This window comes from Priapulus caudatus, unplaced genomic scaffold (assembly GCF_000485595.1).
Source record: "Priapulus caudatus unplaced genomic scaffold, Priapulus_caudatus-5.0.1 Scaffold308, whole genome shotgun sequence".
NCBI classification, from domain to species: domain Eukaryota; kingdom Metazoa; phylum Priapulida; class Priapulimorpha; order Priapulimorphida; family Priapulidae; genus Priapulus; species Priapulus caudatus.
The window spans coordinates 221,105-240,958 of NW_014577369.1; the positions used below are offsets into that span (position 1 = coordinate 221,105).

Genomic DNA, 19,854 nt, shown 5'->3' on the forward strand with positions numbered 1-19,854 from the left:
GAACACATCACGCGATATAATCGCCCGATAATATCAAAACGTTTTGATCGATGCGATTGAATCAGGCGACTAAATCGTGCGACTAAATCGGCGGCGACTGACTGGACACATTAGGCGATTTTCACCGGCGATTGAGTCGCCCGACTGAATCGCCCGACTGAGTCGCCCGATAAAAGCGCCTAGTGTGTCCGGCCCTTTACTCACCTGAGTCAGGTGGCAGTATCTGTCTTCCTGGATGATGTCGTTGTCGAGGTGATTCCAGTTGTAGTTCTCCAGCTGTTCGTGTCGGAATTCGACCCATGAGATGCCGTAGCTGTCGCTATCCGGCACGCGAAACTGATACGTGTAGTGGAACTTCTGCGTCTTGTGTGGATGCCTGACATGAATGAGATTTGGAAAGAGATCGTACTATATTTGCATGTAGCTGTTTTCTTTTCTTTTTTTCACAAAAGGGGTGAAATAAAAAAAATTCCACTCTTCCCACGTCAATTTTTTTTATCTCAATTTTCCCATCAAACTGCAGTTTTTGTGTGATACACTCAAAATTAAAAAAATCAACTGCATATAGAATAACACGCAAATCAGTAAGATATGTATATAAATTAATGTGTTTTACCTAGGTCTGTATATGGTGACTAAAATTTCACTTGCTCCATTCACCCTACTAAGCTTGTGGAAAATTCTTCCAATACTCAACAGATATTCCTCCTGCCAAAAAACGTCACAGTAAATACCACACGTGGAATAACAAAATATTACATATAAATCACACTGGGGCCACGACCACGACTATGAATAAATAGAGAAGCTATGGTGAGGTGAAATTCAAGATCAAACATCATATGAACGGGACATTTTTTTTAGAAAGATCGTACCTGCTTTATGTAGTATTACTGGCAAAGATTCCTGTGCTAACATGTACCCAACACTCTGATTTTAAAATATAAACTTCACTCACAGTCTGTTCCTCAGCCATGGCACCTTTGAAAGCAGCAGCGAATGTCTTGCTGGGGGCTGGAGTGACGGGTGTGATGCTGACGGGCTGTGTCGGGGTCGTAGTTTTCGGCAGCAAGATTAACTGAAACCCCTAATTATACCAAAGTCATGATCAGCGATGCATTTCGGTTCACACTGGAGTTGATAGGGTCTATGTCTCCCTGGGTACTGCCAGAACGTACCCTGGGTACGGTCCGGTATACCAGAACGTACCCTGGTAACTATCTGATATGGTTAGGGTTCGGGTTCGGGTTAGGGTTAGGGTTAGGGTTAGGGAGTAGGCGTAGGCAACTCCCTAGACTCGTTAGTGGAGTAGGCGAGGTACGGTCCGGCATATTAGATAGTACCAGGGTACGTTCCGGCAGTAACCTGGGTGACATAAACCCTGGCAGCCATACTGGACGCCTGACTTCACACAAATATCAAGTTGTGAGCATGGATCATCAATAGTACTTATGATTTTATATTTTATTTATTAAATATCTGACATTTAAATTGAGTTTCTTAGACACTGTTAGAGGGAAGCAATATACATATATACATATATATATATATATATCCACCTGCTGTAGTCGCTGCGATACCAATTCTGATAATACATCAGCAACATCTGTTGGTTTTAATGCCTGCTTGTCATCCCTATATAAAATACATGTTAGAACATCCTTCCCCATTTTTTACATTAGTTTAGATTATTTCTGAACTAATCAGCAATGTAGTGCAGTACTACAGTTCCATTACAAGCAAAATCGACTGTCAGTTAATTATAAGATAACTATGAGCTTAGCATAACAGATGAGAATCAATAAGTTGACAAGACTACTGGTGCCCTCTAGTAGTTTGAAATTAAATGAGCAGACATTGTCTCAGGACAGCACGCACATCTGTACATATTGTTTTTAATGAGCAATATTGTAATTAAGTATTCAGACCATTAATTAGAAAGCCTATATATATAGGTAAACATGTCCCGAGTACCTGCCATAGATCCCCACATCAGAGGAGACAATGTCAGCCAATAGCTGATAGTCCGTGACGACATAATAATTCTGCAGACTCCTTTTGTCTGGGAAGTAGTCAGTGGTTATTGGAAGACAGGCAGGCACGCTCATGGACTTCCAGTCAACTCCTGCACATGACAAACAATGTTAGGGATGACGCAAGCGATTGAGTTGTTGGGATAGCAACATAGAATACAATCTTGCTACTTCACACAAGATGACCGGCTCTACTGTTCATTCTGGTAATTATCACTGACCATAGGAAATTATCAACACCATCTTCCAAACCCTCATATCGATACACATGCTGAAATAACGATGCTGCTTGTGTGTAAATACACAACTTGGTTACTTAGGTAACTTATTCTCAGGTTTGCAGCTATTTAGGGTTATTGCAAAACGGATTTCAATCAACACAACAACCAATTGTGACATGAACACTAATTTAAAAGCATATATTACTGTATACGCCATATTTTTCACGTACAGATATTTTCGTGAATTCAAACATGATAGACAATTTCGCGAGTGGTCAATTTGGCGGTCGGTGAATTATGAATTATTCGGTATTATTCGGTATGAATTATTCGCGTGTTGTTATTTTCGCGGTCGGGGACGCGTTCGCAAAATTCGCGAAAATTAAACCACTGCGAAATATACAGCGTATACAGTATACCTTTGGTAAGATTCATAATCCAATCCTTTTCATCCTCAACTTCGTGCTGACTCCAGGAGAAAGTCATTTTCCTCTTATGTTCGGCTGTACGTGGTGCCACCATGCTACCAGCCTGACTGCCTCTCCCGGGAACTGATACTGCAAGGCAATGGTCATCCCTTCATATTAGCGCTACAGCATATATATGCATGCCAGACTCTACATATCGCATACTTGGTAACCATTGATTTTAGCACTAATATAGCAACAAATCGTTTAGATAAAACAGAGAAAATATACATTCTCAAGTCACTATAGTATTCACGATACTGACAGAACTAATCCAGATTATTCACTCTGATAACTGTTGACTCTCAGACACGCACGATCTAAATTATACACATGCAGTTCACGAATACAAGTTTTCATGTTTTCTCACCGTACATCAACACTGCATTAATCTGTGAATTTATTATTATTATAAATTGCTTGCAATACACTGTGAAAATTAAATTGTGAACAGATCTCACTCTCCACAAAAAGTGACATACACATACGAGTTAAATACAGACTATAGTGCATGATGACTAGAGAATCTGTGATCACATTTTATAATCACACACACACACAATAATGTATTACGTACATCACAGGATTAGTCCAGAGTTTTGTGACAAGACATGGTTATTATTGTTATATATCAAGACACGGTTATTATTGTACAATATGCATGCAAGCATCTCTCTCTCTCTCTTTCCCTCTCCCTCTCTCTCTCTCTCTTTCCCTCTCTCTCTCTCTGTCTGTCTGTGACCGTGTGTGCGTGTGAGCATATCTATTTCTCTGTCTCTCTCTACCTCTTTCTTTTGCTTTCTTTCTCTCTCTCTCGCTCTCCCTCTATTTTCCCCCTCTCTCCCTTTACTCTATCTCTATTTCTCCTTAATTTACCTACCTCTACCACCTGTTCATTAGCTGCATTCACAGTAAACTAGCTAAACATAAACGCATAAGTATGCCCTACCATTCCTTAATATATCATTATCAATACTACACTGCAGAGGAGACGGTAGTACAATGTTATCAGGAGTAAGATAATATAGGTATATATTATTTAGCCTATATATATATATATATCTAGCCTAGTATTACGGTATATAATTATATGATTATATAATTAATTATAATTAATATATTAATTAATTATTATTATATTAATTACTATAGTAATTACTACAAAAACTACAATTACTACTAGTAATTATTATATTAATTAATTATATATATTAATTATATAATTATATTATAATACGGTATATAATATATTACGGTATTACTAGTATAAAGCCTAGTAGCTATATTATATAGCCTAGGTATATATTAGGCCTATATTATCTTACTCCTGATGTTATACTTACGACAGGTGTGATGGAACCCGACGAGGTGGCGCTGTGCTCCTGTGCTGGTTTTCCTGCCTCACCGCTACCATCTCTTGCCTCGGCTGTGACCGCGCTCGGCGGAGGGGGACTCGTAAGCCGCTGACTGTGAATCTCTAGCGGAGTGCGGGGCCGCTAACAGAGAAGAAGCATATATGCGTGCGTGTTAGGACAGGGAAACCCTGCACAGTAACCAGCTACAAGCTTCGCTGAGGCAGCGCGCTATCAACAACAGCCATCGCTACTGATCTTGCTCCAACCTCTCTGCAAAGCTACTTTTCCTATGGACCTAAACGGTGCTTTTCTGACCACCCATTAGTGCTTCTCTAATGAGCAAATGGTATTATTCCCATGACCCAACGCTGCTTTTCCTATGACCCATTGGTACTTTTCGCACGCCCTAATGCTTCCAGGCCTGCGCCGGCCCCCTCCCTCCCCAGGAGCTCACCATCTGTTTTCTGGCCTGCACTGGCCTCCTCCCCCTCCACCCCTCCGTCCTGCAGGTGTTCCCTCCTCCCCGGAGACCTCACCATCGGCTTCCTGGCCTGCGCCGACCCCTTCCCTCCCCGGTCCCCTCCCCAGAGAGCTCAACATCGGCTTCCTGGCCTGCGCCGACCCCCTCCCTCCCGGCCTCCTCCCTCCCCCCTCCTTCCCGTCGGTGTTCCCTCCACCCCAGAGATCTCACCATGGGCTTCCTGGCCTGCGCCGGCCGCCGGATCTTGTTGAGCACCTCGATGAGGCGGACGAAGCCGTCCATCAGCTGCAGCTTCTCCTCGACCGTCTTCTGCGTGTAGACGTCGCAGCGTTCAGCGCCCTCTAGCACGCGCTTCGTCGCCGGGTTGTTGCACGGCAGCAGCAGGTAGCGGCTCCTCCAGTACTTCATGCTCTGCAACGAACAGCAGTCAAGATCAGGCATGATAAGTAGAGATAAATATATGAGAATATATAAGAAGAGAAGTTCTGAGCTCGTACTTCAGTACCAGTACTGTAACGGTACCAGTACTTCATGAACTGCAATGGGCGTGAGATCGTCAGTCGTGAACAACACCGAACATCAAGATCAAACATCAAGAAGAGAAGTTCCGAACTCAGTGTCAGTCGTGAACAGCATCAAACATCAAGATCGAACATCAAGAAGAGAAGTTCCGAGATCGTCAGTCGTGAATAGCAACGAACATCAAGAAGAGAAGTTCCGAACTGAGAGTCAGCCGTGTACTCGAATGTGCGCCTATCCCCGGCGATTACCACTAGAGGACGTAAGATTATAGGCGATTTCGCAGACACTTTCGACGACCTCCACGACCTTCATGGACACGCATCCCGAGCATAACCACTGCTACTGGACGATTAAACAGCTGGTAAATTTCAGGAGCCTATTGTCAGAAACAAAATTAGTCTTAACATTAGTCTTAGCATTAACTTTTTCTCTTAGACTGTCGACAGAAACGCTACGAAGTTACCTGAATGAAAAATCGTAGAAGATTTCCTCATAACTATACGAAACAAAGCGCTGTCGACGGTCTACGAGAAAATGTTAGTGTTAAGACTAATGTTAAGACTAATTGTGTTTCTGACAATGGGCCCCAGGGCTTTTAGAGGGATAACTTGAACATAGCTGCACACACAACCTCGCTCAGTAGGTTGCCTTCATGAATCGCCGATCTCTACATCCGTCCATGCTCGTTATTTGGTAATTAGCGCTAGCCGTAACCCTAATTGTGCGCGCCCCGACCATCGCGCGTGAACTAACTAATCGCTAATTGTAATAGTAAGTTAATGATTAATTTGTAGTTAATGATATCGTAATCTAAAGTTAATCGTGTGAGTCACGCAAGACCTGAGTTTTTAAGGGCCGGACACACTAGGCAATTTTAATGCGATCTAATCGGGCGACTTTATCGCGCGAGTCGAGTGGACACATCACGCGATTTAGTCGCGCGACTGAAATAATCGCCCGATAATATCAAAACGTTTTTATCGATGCGATTTAATCGGGCGACTAAATCGGGCGACTAAATCGGCGGCGACTGACTGGACACATTAGGCGATTTTCACCGGCGATTGAGTCGCCAGACTGAATCGCCCGACTGAGTCGCCTGACTGAGTCGCCCGATAAAAGCGCCTAGTATGTCCTGCCCTTTAATCACCTGAGTCAGGTGGCAGTATCTGTCTTCCTGGATGATGTCGTTGTCGAGGTGATTCCAGTTGTAGTTCTCCAGCTGTTCGTGTCGGAATTCGACCCATGAGATGCCGTAGCTGTCGCTATCCGGCACGCGAAACTGATACGTGTAGTGGAACTTCTGCGTCTTGTGTGGATGCCTGGCATGAATGAGATTTGGAAAGAGATCGTACTATATTTGCATGCAGCTGGTTTTATTTTTTTCACAAAATGGGTGAAATAAAAAAAATTCCACTCTTCCCACGTAAATTTTTTTTATCTCAATTTTCACATCAAACTGCAGTTTTTGTGTGATACTCAAAATTAAAATAATAAACTGCATATAGAATAACACGCAAATCAGTAAGATACGTATATAAATTAATGTGTTTTACCTACGTCTGTATATGGTGACTAAAATTTCACTTGCTCCGTTCACCCTACTAAGCTTGTGGAAAATTCTTCCAATGCTCAACAGATATTCCTCCTGCCAAAAAACGTCACAGTAAATACCACACGTGAAATGACAAAATATTACATAAATATAAATCACACTGGGGCCACGACCACGACTATGAATAAATAGAGAAGCTATGGTGAAGGTGAATTCAAGATCAAACATTCATATGAACGGGACATTTTTTAGGAAGATCGCTAGCATCTACCCTGCTTTATGAGGGATTACTGGCAAAGATACCTGTCTAACATGTAACCCAACACTCTGATTTTAAAATATAAGACTTTCACTCACAGTCGTTCCTCAGCCATGGCACCTTGTCGAAAGCAGCAGCGAATGTCTTGCTGGGCGGCTGCTCGAGTGACGGGTGTGATGCTGCGGGCTGTGTCCTGGGTCGTAGTTTTCGGGCAGCAAGATTAACTGAAACCCCTTAATTATACCAAGTCATATCAGCGGATGCATTTCGGTTACACTGAGTTGATAGCGTCTATGTCTGCCCTGCGTACTGCCAGAAACGTACCCTGGGTGACGGTCGATATACCAGAACGTTACCCGTGGCTAACTATCTGATATGTGTAGGGTCGGGTTCGGGTTCGGCGAGGGAGTTAGGCGTAGGCGACTCACCTAGAACTCGTAATGTTAGTGTAGTTAGGCGAAGAGTACGGTCCGATATTAATAGTACAGTGTACGTTCCGGCAGTAACCTGGGTGCTGACATAAACCTGGCAGCCATACTTGGACGCCGATCTTCACACAGTATCAGAGTCTTGTGAGCATAGGATCATCAATTAGCTACGTTATGATTTTATATCTATTTATTAAATACTTGACATTTAAAAGGGAGTTTCTTAGACCTGTTTAGAGGGCAAGCAACTATCATATAGTAGCATATATAGTATATATATATCCACCTGCTTAGTCGCTGCGGAACTCAATTCTGCATAATACATCAGCCAACATTCTCGTTGCGTTTTAATGCCCCTGCTTGTGCATCCCTATAGGAAAATAGCATGTTAGGAACGACTTCCCCATTTTTACATTAGTTATGATTAGTTCTGATACAATCAGCAATGTTTAGTGTGTACTAACAGTTCCATATACAAGCAAAATCGACTGCCAGTTAATTAATAAGATACTATGAGCTTAGCATTAAACAGATGAGCAATCAATAGTTGACAAGGACTACTGCGTGCCTCTAGGTAGTTTTGCAAATTAAATGAGCTGACATTATCGAGGACGCACGCACATCTGTAACATCTTGTTTTTAATGAGCATAATTCGATTAAGTATTCAGACCATTATTAGAGAAGGCCTATAATATATAGGTAAACGTGTCCGAGTACCTGCATAGATTCCCCAATCGAGGAGACAATGTCAGCCAATAGCCTGATAGTCCGCTGACGACAAATAATTCTGCCAGAACTCCTTTTGTCTGGGAAAGGAAGCGTGGTTATTGGAAGGACAGGCAGGCACGTCCATGCGACTTCCAGTCAACTCTGCCACATTGCACAAAAACAGTTTAGGATGCACGCAAGCGATTGATGTGGTTGCGGATTAGACAACATAGAATACAATTTTGCGTACTTCACACAAGTGACCGGTGTCGACGGTCTGAGATTACCCCCAGTCTTGGAAATTACCCCTGCAGCCTCGTGCGCATGCAGTGACGCGATGCGCAGCTAGCGCTGGATAATAGACTGCCGCGGCCACAGTCTGAGATTAGTTCTGCAGTAGGAGGGTAAATTCAGGACTGCGGGTAATCTCAGACCGCCTGTCACGGTCTGAGATTACCCCAGTCTGAAATTACCCGCTGCCAAATTATATCCTGTGTGCCCATAGCCGTGGGTAATTCAGACTGGGGTAATCTGCAGACCGGTGTCCGGTCTGAGGGATTACCCCCAGTACTGAAATTACCCTGCAAATTATATCCTGTGTGGCCAGTAGGTGGGTAAATTCAGAGACAGCGGCGTAATCTCAGACGATGTCACGGTCTGAGATTACCCCCAGTCTGAAATTAGCCCCTGCAAGTATAATTCTGTATGCCCATTAGTGTGGGTAAATCAGAACTGGGGTAATCTCAGACCTGTGTCACGCGTCACACTCTCACGCCGATACCTGTCTGAGATTACCCCCAGTCTGAAATTACCCCCTGCGCAAATTATATCCTGTGCTGCCCACTAGTGGTAAGCAGACTGGGTACATACTCAGACCGGTCCACGGTCACGCGTCTGAGATTACCCCCATCTAAATTACCCTGCAAAGTATATCCTGTGTGCCCATAGGTGGGTAAATCAGACTGGGTAACTCAGACCGGTTCTGGAATTGTTCGCGCACAATTATATCTTAACCCGGCTGCCCATAGAGGCGTTAGGAGGAGGAGGCAGGAGGCGGAGAAGGTGATGGAGGAGGAGGCCAGGAGGAGGAGAGAGGAGGAGAGAAGGTGATGAGGAGGCGATATCGAGGAGGACGAGGGGGGAGGTGATGGAGCAGAGGAGGAGAGAAGGTGAGGGGGAGGGAGGAGGAGGAGCAGAAGCGACGGGTGATGGAGAAGCGGAGGAGGAGGAGGATGAGGCCGAGAAGGTCGATGGTAGCGAGAGGCGCAGGAGGGAGGCAGGAGGAGAGAATGGTGATGGGGAGGGAGGAGGAGGAGGAGGAAAGGAAGGGATGGAGGAAGGGGAGGAGGGCTGAGAAAATGATGGGAGGAGGAGGAGGAGGAGAGAGGGGAGAAGGTGATGGAGTAGGGGGGACGATGAGGCGAGAGAAGGTGATGGAGGAGGCGGAGGGAGCGAGAGGAGTGGGAGGAGGAGGGAGAAGGTGATGCAGTAGAGTAGGAGGAGGAGGAGGATTAGAAGGTGATGGAGAAGGGAGGAGGAGAGGCGAGAAGGTACTGCCCAGGAGGAGGAGAGGAAGAGAGAAGGTTGATGGAGAGAGGGAGAGGAGGCACGAGGGAGGAGGAGTAGGGAAGAGCCGTGGATGCGAGGAGGAGGAGGCCAGGAGGAGAGAGAAGTGATGCGCAGTTAGGGGGAGCGAGGCAGGGAGGAAGAAGCATGATGACGAGGAGGCGAAGGATGGAGGAGGTCAGCGAGGGGAGAAGCGTGCATGGATAGGGGACGCAGAGGCGAGAAGGTGCTGGAGGAGGAGGAGGCAGGAGGAGCGGGCAGGAGGAGGGGAGAGGTGAAGTGGAGTAGCGAGGAGGGAGGAGAAGGAGGAGGCGCAGAAGGTGATGGAGTAGGGGAGGAGGAGGAGCGCAGGGGAGAGGAGGGGGAGAGCTGCGTTGTAGCAGAAGAGGGGAGAAGGGCGAGCTGATGGGAGAAGGAGGAGAAGCTGTGGAGAAGAGGAAGCCTACCACCAGCTTCTCCCCCTCCCCTCTCTCGCCAGCTGCTCTCTTCTCCCCCTCCTCCTCCTCCTCACCCTCCTCCATCATCTTCTCTCCTCCTCTCCCCCTACTCGCATCCCTTCTCTCCTCCTCTCTCCTCCTCCTCCTCCATCACGCTTCTTCCCTCCTCCATCCTCACTCCCCTCCTCCATACAGCCTTATCTCTTCCTCCTCTCCCACCAGCTTCTCCCCGCTCCTCCACCACTTTCTCCTTTTCTCCCCTCCTCCTTCTCCACCAGCTTCTCCCCTCTCCTCTCACACCTTCCCCTTCTCCCCCTCCGCCTCTCCACCAGCTTCTCCCTTCTCCCCTCCTCCTCCACCAGCTCCCTTTTCCCCTCCTTTGCTCCCTTTCCTCCTCTTCCACCAGCTTGCCTCCCCTCCTCCTTCGCCACCAGCTTCTCCCCTCTCACCACCTTCTCCCTTCTCCCCTGCCTCCTTCTCCGACAGCTTCTCCCCTCTTCTCCACCACTCTCTTCTCCCCCTCCTCCTTCTCCACCAGCTTCTCCGCCCCCCCCTCCTCCTCCAACACCTTCTCCCTTCTCCCCTCCTCATTCTCCACCAGCTGTCCCCCTCCCGCCTCCTCTTTTCCACCACCTTTCTATCCTTCCGCTTCTCCTTCTCACAGCTTCTCCCTTCTCCCCCTCCTCATTCCTTAGCCATATTGAGTCGCTCATACGGACCGCCGTGCGCTATAGCATATGAATCTGGCCCACACGGCCGGCCGTGCGTATAAGTCACTTCCGGTGTTGGCGAGAGCCAAAGATAAACTGCTTCTGCTCCGTATTTTTGGACCAAATGGCCTAATACAACAACTTTGCTAAAACAAATGGCGTTAAGACGCTGACTGCCTGTGACGGCTGGCAGTCTCAGTTAACCAATGCTAATTTTTGCTACTGCCGCCTTATTTACACCCAGCACCTCGTCGCGCATGCGTCGAGCCATGCGCAGTAGCGCCTAGGGGTAATTCAGAACTGGCCGGGTAATCTCAGACCGTGACACCGCAGCTCCACTGTTTCATTCTGTTAAATTATCATGACCGATAAGAAATTATCAACACCATCTTCCAAACCCTCATATCGATACACATGCGGAAATAACGTGCCTGCTGTTCGTGTTAAACACAACTTTGGGTTACTTACGGTAACTTATTCTAGGTTTGCACCTATTTGGGTTATTGAAAACAGCATTTCATCAACACAACAACCAATTGTGACATGAACACTAATTTAAAGCATATATTACTGTATACGCCAATATTTTTCAATACAGATATTTTCGTGAATTCAACATGATGGACAATTTCCTGGCGAGTGGTCATCTTTGCAGTCGGTGAATATGAATTATTGGATTATTTCCGGTATGAATATATTCGTGATGAATTGTCGTGGTTTATTTTCGCGGTCTGGGGACAGCTGTTCGCCAAAATTCGCGAAAATTAAACCACTCGCGAATACAGCGTATACAAGTTTACCTTTGGTAAGATTCATTAATCCAATCCTTTGCATCTCAACTTTCGTGCTGACCTCCACGGAGAAAGTCATATTTCCTCTTGATGTTGGCGCTGTACGTGGGCACCATGCTACCACCCTGACCTCGCCTCTACGGGAACTGATACCGCAAGCAATGGTCATCCCTTCCTATTAGCCGCTAGCAAGCATAATATATGCCTGCAGACCTCTACAATCGCATACTTGTACCATTGAGTTTTAGCACTAACTATAGCAACAAATCGTTTAGATAGAAACAGAGAAAATATTAAACATTCTGCAAGTCCACGTATAGTATTCCACGATACTGACAGAACTAATGCCAGATTATTCACTCTGATAACTGTTGACTCTCAGACGACGCACGGGAATCTAAATTATACACATGAGGTTCACGAAATACAAGTTTTTCATGTTTTCTCACCGTACATCAAATCGTGTGCAATTATCGTGTGAATTATTATATAATTAATAATTAATAAATATTGATTATACAAAATTGCTTGCAATACAACTGTGAAAATTAAATTGTGAAGCAGATCTCACTCTCCACAAAAAATGTGACTATGATCATACGATGTAACATACAGACTATAGTGCAGAGAGACTAGAGAATCTGTTGAATCACTATTTTATAATCACACACACCAAATGAAAGTTAGTTGACGCATACATCACAGGATTAGTCCAGACGTTTTTGTGACAAGACATGGTTATTATTGTTATATATCAAGACACGGTTATTATTGTACAATATGCATGCAAGCCTATGCTAAACAGTTCGTGTGTTACTGTTATTTCATCGCACACGTTCAGACTACAGCCACGTGGCTATCGAATTTACTACTGCTGCTATTCGAAGAATTGTTGGGAATGTACATTCAATAACAGCATGCTGTTAATACTCGTAGAAAACACATCTTGGCAGCTAGACTAACCATGGCAAAACATTATGAACAATTAATAAGATGTCTTGTTTAGGATTCTTACTGTACTCCTACAGAGAAGACAGAAAACTATTAATTGACAAGTCCTAGGATCAGTTCATCTCGGGAGGGTAAGAGTGGAACTGGCTATAACTGGCACAGCTTTCCTTCACAAATCATGAACTGAAACCACAGTATTATATTACAGTCAAACCACCAAAGCAAGATATTCCATAATATTGACAGACTGTGATGCATACATGACTTGTGCATATATAGTATGACTATTTTTTGTCTAAATCATCAAACTGCCTTGAAACCCAAAATTTAATAACACTGGCTCCTATCATGTGTAGATTATGGCAAAGTTTTAATTAGTAATTTAACACTATATCGAGTCGGGCAAATATAAACTCTAAACCTTATCATGTGCCCATGGAAAATGTTCAAAGAAACCTCTTTCAATACAAAAGAAACCCAATATTGCCTTCAAAGCTGGTTGATATTAGTTTTCTACAACAATTCAAACGGGTGACAGTGCTTACATGCAAAGTTGAGAGAGGGAACTTTTCTGGAAACTGTACCAAGATGATCATGGCTAATGGCAGCCGATACAGCAGAATGTGCAGAACCACCATACCATGACAGATCACCATTTGTAACCTGCTGCTGTTGCTGCTGTTGTTGCTGTTGTTGCTGTTGCTGCTGCTGCTGCTGCTGTTGTTGTTGTATCCCACTGGCATGCCAAAAACACGCACTAATTATTATATTAGATATTAGGGCATGTTATGTATGTAGGGGGTCATCATTCATGGAATCGACAAAATAACAACTTGAGATCTATGGCATCAGGTCTCATGAGGGTGACAAAAATCACCCGATTCTACTCATATGCAAGTAACACATGCATCACCTTCACAGCTTTTGCTGCGGTTAGTATGCGATGACACACTTTTCTACACGATTTCGTAATCATAGGCTGCAGTGATATAAAATACTATGAGAAAATTGGAATATATTTCCCTTTGAAATTGTTATTGTGCAGGAAATCACTACTGTTGGCGTGATTCTAAGGTAAACGATTTAGCTGAAAATATGCCAAGTTTGAAATGCCACAAAACATGCAGCGCTAGAGATGTAATGAAACGAATAATAGAATACTGATAAATAAGGGAGACATATACATCTGAGGTGGCGGTGGTAGTGTATGGACTGCAAAATTACCTTGCACGCAAGCGGTTGCTGGACTTTAATAACTTTATATGAATGATGAGACTAGAGCATGGATGCTGCTGCTTACTTGTATCTAACGCTGTGTTGGCTAGAAATGCTGGTGGAACTGTGGGTCTTGTGTAGTGTGTTCTGTGGGCTGTCTCCAGGCTCCACGCTCTCGTTCCTACGCTGCTGCAACCGTGCCTCAACTACATTCTGCCCTGCCTGCAAACATAGCCATGTGTCAACACAGAACATCCCACACGCTGCCCTGCCTACAAACACAAGACACGGAAATAGCTGCAACATTTATCACCACCTGAAAACATGCTGAAGCGTCAATCCCAGAGATTTCACGAACAAGTAAGCGATTTACAATATTTTTGTGACCGTAGCAACCAGATCGCAACTCTGTGCATGCAACCAATACCAATGACAATGCCCATCGATACTCCTGCACTGTTATTGTTTACATATATTACCTGCAGGACTTGCCTAGATGGTGGCAACTGAACATATTCTTCACCTATGGCTGGCTGACACTGAGGCTGGTTTTGGTTTAGTCTTTCTCTGCTTTTCCCTGCAGCAGCCGCTCAAATGTTCAGTGAATGTGATATGTCTGTCTGTCTTCCCGTCTGCCTATCTGTCTGTCTGTATCTCTGTCCGTCTGTCTCTCTGTCTGTCTGTCTGTATATATTAGCACAATTTCACTCACAACGTTACAGCCCCTAATGATTCACTAATGCCTTGGATAGAACAAATGAAAGGAATACCATTAGGAAATGAATGAATCCATCGTCTTCTATTGGAGGTGACCTTCATAGCCATGTTCACCGAGCCAAATGGGTTGATCAGAGACCGCTGTGGGTGGTAGTACTGCATGCAGAAGGAAACTCATTAGCTAACATGAAGACAATAATATTTTAGTAATGAGCAGGGTATTTCCTTATCGACACAGTATGCATATAGTCCTACATTATATCATACATATTGGTGATACATTAGTAGCTATATATTCTAAGGAGCACTAGCATTTTAAATCATAATAAAATTGTTCATACATCCATGCCTTCATGAAGCAATATTGTGGCTTGCTTTACTTATAGAGGTTAGAATTTAAAAAAAGACTGATGTGAAATTTCCAATAAATGTAAAGGAGACTTTATGACCTTTGTCAAATTAGGTAATTTATAATTCTAGCAATGGCAATTCTTGTCTCCGTGGGGATTACTGTCTCCTTGCTAAACTGCTGTCAGGCCAGGACTAGGAGACATACAGAAAAAAGAATTGCCGGCTGACATAAAGATGATACCAAAGCTGACAATGGTCTATACCTGGTGTGAGCCTTGTCGGTAGTCGTATCGCAAGCAGCCAGCACTGCCTACAACAAGGCGGTTACCCAGAGGCAGGCCAGAGTCATCTAGTGAGCCACTGGACGACAGAGTGTGAGGCGACCGACCTGTTACCGTACAAGCAGGAGGGGATTTTTATTATTCACAGTTTTCTAATCCAAAAATGTAAATAGTTAAGGTAACTGATGCTACATTTGACACGAGTTTTTACACCTACGAGATGGCTGTAAAGATATATATGCACCAACCAAAAAATTACTGATGTAGACACAAAACTATCAACCTTTATTCTGCCACCAGAGTTATATTGAGTTATATTGAGGTCACAATTGCCAATTAATTTCAATAAGGGTCAGACTAACTAACTGCTGCCACAGTCTCAGTAAGATGTGGTCCACACCAACATACCCCGTACAACTTCAGCCATATGGCTTGCCCCACTTGTTGTGCCAAGTGATGAGGAAAGGGTCGAATCCCGTGTCCGTCTGCGTAGTATTTCAATGGCCGACGATGAGGAGTGCCCAGTTGGGGGCGTGTTCTCTAAATGATCCTTTTCCAACAGCGTGTAGTCTTCGGACATATATCTGAATGCACAATTGAATAATAACACAAGCAGTGAATTAATAACGTATAAACAATTATTCAAGCAGCTACCAGTCTTTATTGTGGCAGGAAGCGTAAGGAAGCAGCCTCGAATAGCAACACGCTGGTAGAGAATAATAATACGTTTGCAGCAGGCTACACAGATCTATAACAATCGATGCTCTGGGCTTCGTTTTACCGTTTGCGTCTGTTAGGGACCTGGTGGTCTACCGGTTCTCTGGCGTTGCCACGTGTGTGATGGGTAAGTTGGTTTGCGCTGGGGGTCGAGCTTCGTGCTCTCCTAGAGACAAAGGTCAGAAGAGAAAAACATGGAGAGAGACAGAGAGAGAATAAGAATAACATTCAGCATACCGTTACAAGATAAGAGTACGTCTCTTAGAGAAATATTTGATAAAATTAAGAGCAGTTTGTTCTTAATTTTGTAAACACTGATCTTATTGAAAGCACAGAACCACCATGCACTGACATTAGAAAACAAAACCAAAGAAAAAGAAAAGTGACCAGAACTAGCCAAACAACCAAGTTGACAAACTAATGGCTATATAACTTAGCCCTCCCACTACTACACAAAGCAAGAGAGTTTGAAGGGAATATATGACATTTCCAAATGGATAGCTTGAAATATTGATGACGAGTTAAAGATTTGGGACAAGCTAAAAATGTTCCATGGTAACTAAATCCTATCCACTATGAACATTGTTATCTGTGCTCGGGACTAACAGGGTATCCATGGTTAAAAAAGAAAAAAATAACTAAATAAATTATTAAACAAATAAACAATCCATTAATTATAATTGCCACAAAAACGTAAACCATAATCGCTTACAAACCCACAAACCTATAAAACGGACATAAAAACATATATGTCAAGTGTAACAAATATATATTATATATATTTAGTTACATGGGTTCATGGAAGTGTCTAATAAAATTGCGATATAGTACAAGATAAAATGGATGAGAATATTCCATGTATCTACAGCGGGCTATCTTACACTGTAGTCTGCTTTTGACTAGACCGCGATTTTGGCAGCTTGAACACCTGCGCGTCATATTCCTCATAGTCAAACAGTGCTGGAAACCCATTGCCAGCATCCGATTTAGAAGCCATAGCAGCTGGCTTATTGAACACTATAACAACAAAACAAAAAAGACATAGCATTAGCAGGAATTACAAAGTCATGAAACTTAATTAACATTACATTTTCAATAAAGATCTATTTCTATGACTGAATTGTTAAGTATTAACTGTCGCTATATACAACTGTTCAAACGTGTCAAATAGAAAACTAACGAACTATTTCGCAAATAAGAATAAAGTGTTGCCTACCTTTTGAATTAGATGAATCACTCTTTTTAACCAGTTCCTGAAATAATTGTAAATTGTTGCAATACACAACGACAAATGTACTTCCATCGTGTAGGAAATAATGTCATTTTACTGTGAAGGATATATGCCTAGCTAGCAATGTATGTATCACCAAATAGCAATAACAATGTTTCCGCTTAACGAGGAAACAAATTAATGTAAGTGAAAACGAAAAAAATTACCGCAAACAAGTGGCAAGTATTTGATTTTTAAAAAACCAATACCTTTTTATCAGGAAGCTTGATCCTTGGCACAAATCCACTTGTTACATTAGCCTGTTCCCTTGAATAAAAGCTACAACCAAAAAAGTAGATAGTTATTTATGCTTTACACTATGTAAACTACCTGCAGAAGAAGCAAATGCCTAGACTGTCAATCCAGGTGCGATAATAAAAAGTTCTCTAGTTTACTCATGTAGTCTACAAATGTAAATATCACCACATTTGATTGCCTCCCCCTCCACGCATGATGACTTAACGACAAGTTGTTAAGCCAATGAAAGATAGATGACAACTGCTCGCCAATAATCCATAAATTATAGTCGAATTGGAAAAAGCATTTACCACAGTCAGACAAGCAGCAACCACCATGTACAACTGAAAAAATGTTCGAATAATAACTTCTTGCAAGTGTACATGCACATTATAATCACTATGAAAAGATTACAAACAGCGTGAAGAAGAACTCCTATAACAATTATGAGTCCTAAACAATTTTAATGGTGCGAGAAGCACTCTTGCGAAATCTCATCGGAGGCAGCATTATGACGCATACCTGCAGTTTATCCAGTGAGGAATGTGATAGTCGTCGCCCATGTTGTACAAGAGCTCCTCATTCTTCTTGTGAAACTAGCAAGAGGTAAATAGTCGACAGCCGTGAAAACGTCAGCTCAACAAAACAGCAATAACAATTAATTACACTAATACTGCCATTGCCATGAACGTGGTGTGTCAGGGAAAAAAAAAATTTATTTTTCGGGGGCTACTTTTCAAGCTTGCGTGCATGAAAATAGCACTCTAAAATTTGGTTTGCATTGAACTCTATGCAAATTTACGGGGGCTCTTTTTGGCATTTCGGGGGTTAAATCGCCCAGAGCCCCCGTGTATTTTTTTCACTGGTGTGTGTAGATAAGAAAGACATGAGCACGTACCTTGAATAGTGGGACAGCATGCAGTGGTTGCTCGCCGAGACAAACCAGATCACTACCCACACCTGCCACGAAATAACGCAAAATTCAATCACACACAGAGAATACGCATCCACATGCTGGACGGGAGAAATGAGTGTTCTACTGTGATGTCGCAATGAAATTATTAAGAAATCGCCAGAAAAGGTGCAGCAACGCACGAAAACAATCACAGACTACAGACGAAAAAGGGAGTTTAGTGGTTTCTCAGGCTCTTGGCACGCACCGAAATCAATGGTGTGCTGCTTAGTAATGTTGTTTAACTCTCGATCGACCTCGTAAACGCCGGCCCCTGCTGTGATGACCACTGCAAGCTGTCCGGTGCGGTCAAAGTTTCGGTCCTTATAGTGGTTCTCAAACACTGAAACACAAGCACATGCGCATGTGCTGCTGAGATATCCCAATTGTAAAAGATATGTCCGAGTATCTGATATAGGAAGCAATATCCTTGCTAATATGCAAATAAATTATTCACTATATAGGTAAAAAAAAGCACCCATAGAAAGACAAGTAGAGTAGAAGAACCAGCCGAGATCAACCCAATGCTTACTGCAATCACTATACTACGCAATTCCGCAAAAGACACCCACACACATCATCCCAGATCACAGTTCAAATGCCCATCGAGAAAATTTGGCAGTTAGACTCAGTGAAGAGCTTTGCTGGCGAAGACTCACCATTCAGAGATATGTTGAGCATTTCAAGAAAGTTTCCCTGTGCTGCGGTCGATATGTAACCCTTCGCCTCAGAATTCGGTTAACCCTGTGACTCAGTGAAGAGCTTTGCTGGCCGAGACTTACCGTTCAGAGACATGTTGAGCATCTCAAGAAAGTTTCCCTTTGCGGCGGTCGATATGTAACCCTTCGGCGCGCGGTGGCCGGTCATGGGGTGCAGGTGACGCAGCACGGTCTTTCGATAGTCGGCAAACAGGTGCTTGAGTTTGTACAGCGTGCCACTCCAGTCGTCGTACCTTTCACTTTGTACGACCACCCTGCACGCAGAAACCCACGACGTCACCACGCGCCAGATCTGCATCTCTTGCGCGTTAACGCGAACATGCGCATTCGTATAAAATCACACACACACTGAATAATAAAAAAACCCTAAGACATTTACAGACTACTATAACTGCCTCATACATCATGCAAGTTTACACCAGTAGATTACGTATAAATTCACACACAGTGAACAATAAAAACCCCCTTAAAACACTTACAGACTACTATAACTGCCTCAGACATCAGGCAGGTTTACACCGGTAGCTTAAACGTCGACCTATCTAAGCCAGCAGACAGAAAAACTATGATCGTTCACTAATGTGAGTGCAAACACTGGGGACTTCACCTGTAGAAATCTTCGTAGAGTGTGCCGTTGTGGTCCTGTTGCACAAATTCCCTCATCTCAGGAGCAAAGTCGTTGATGTTGTTGGACTCGTAGAACGTGCGTGAGAAGAGAACAATCGTGACTTCGTGCGCAGCATTCTTCTCCTGTATGACCATACAGTGTGAGCAAATGAACGTTAAAGACTTAACACCTACACTGGTTTGGTTCTACATACCTGAGAATTAGAGTGTCTGTTCACCCTTTATGTGATTACATATACATGCATTTCTATATATAATCACATAAAGGTTATATATATATATA

General features: G+C 43.5%; 1 protein-coding gene across 3 annotated transcripts in view; it reads right to left on the reverse strand.

Annotated features, from left to right (window-relative positions):
* Window positions 1-48: 48 nt before the first annotated feature.
* Window positions 49-19,854, reverse strand: part of LOC106808835 (DEP domain-containing protein 5-like) — a 24,284-nt gene continuing 4,478 nt past the window's right edge. Inside the window, exons 7-27 of one of the 3 annotated variants that reach the window (XM_014811714.1) lie at window positions 19,552-19,694; window positions 19,008-19,198; window positions 18,434-18,568; window positions 18,172-18,233; window positions 17,796-17,869; window positions 17,246-17,315; window positions 16,983-17,019; window positions 16,648-16,783; window positions 15,831-15,932; window positions 15,458-15,633; window positions 15,032-15,156; window positions 14,471-14,573; window positions 14,180-14,277; window positions 13,786-13,922; window positions 13,031-13,221; window positions 2,674-2,811; window positions 1,975-2,125; window positions 1,560-1,635; window positions 959-1,087; window positions 617-708; window positions 49-376 (exon numbers count right to left, since the gene is read on the reverse strand). In XM_014811714.1, coding sequence (XP_014667200.1) covers window positions 70-376; window positions 617-708; window positions 959-1,087; window positions 1,560-1,635; window positions 1,975-2,125; window positions 2,674-2,811; window positions 13,031-13,221; window positions 13,786-13,922; window positions 14,180-14,277; window positions 14,471-14,573; window positions 15,032-15,156; window positions 15,458-15,633; window positions 15,831-15,932; window positions 16,648-16,783; window positions 16,983-17,019; window positions 17,246-17,315; window positions 17,796-17,869; window positions 18,172-18,233; window positions 18,434-18,568; window positions 19,008-19,198; window positions 19,552-19,694 — 2,673 coding nt within the window. In that variant the 3' untranslated portion in view covers window positions 49-69. Of the gene's footprint in view, window positions 377-616; window positions 709-958; window positions 1,088-1,559; window positions 1,636-1,974; window positions 2,126-2,673; window positions 2,812-13,030; window positions 13,243-13,785; window positions 13,923-14,179; window positions 14,278-14,470; window positions 14,574-15,031; window positions 15,157-15,457; window positions 15,634-15,830; window positions 15,933-16,647; window positions 16,784-16,982; window positions 17,020-17,245; window positions 17,316-17,795; window positions 17,870-18,171; window positions 18,234-18,433; window positions 18,569-19,007; window positions 19,199-19,551; window positions 19,695-19,854 lie in introns of all 3 variants that reach the window. The other 2 variants (XM_014811715.1, XM_014811712.1) reach the window with 2 other exon arrangements.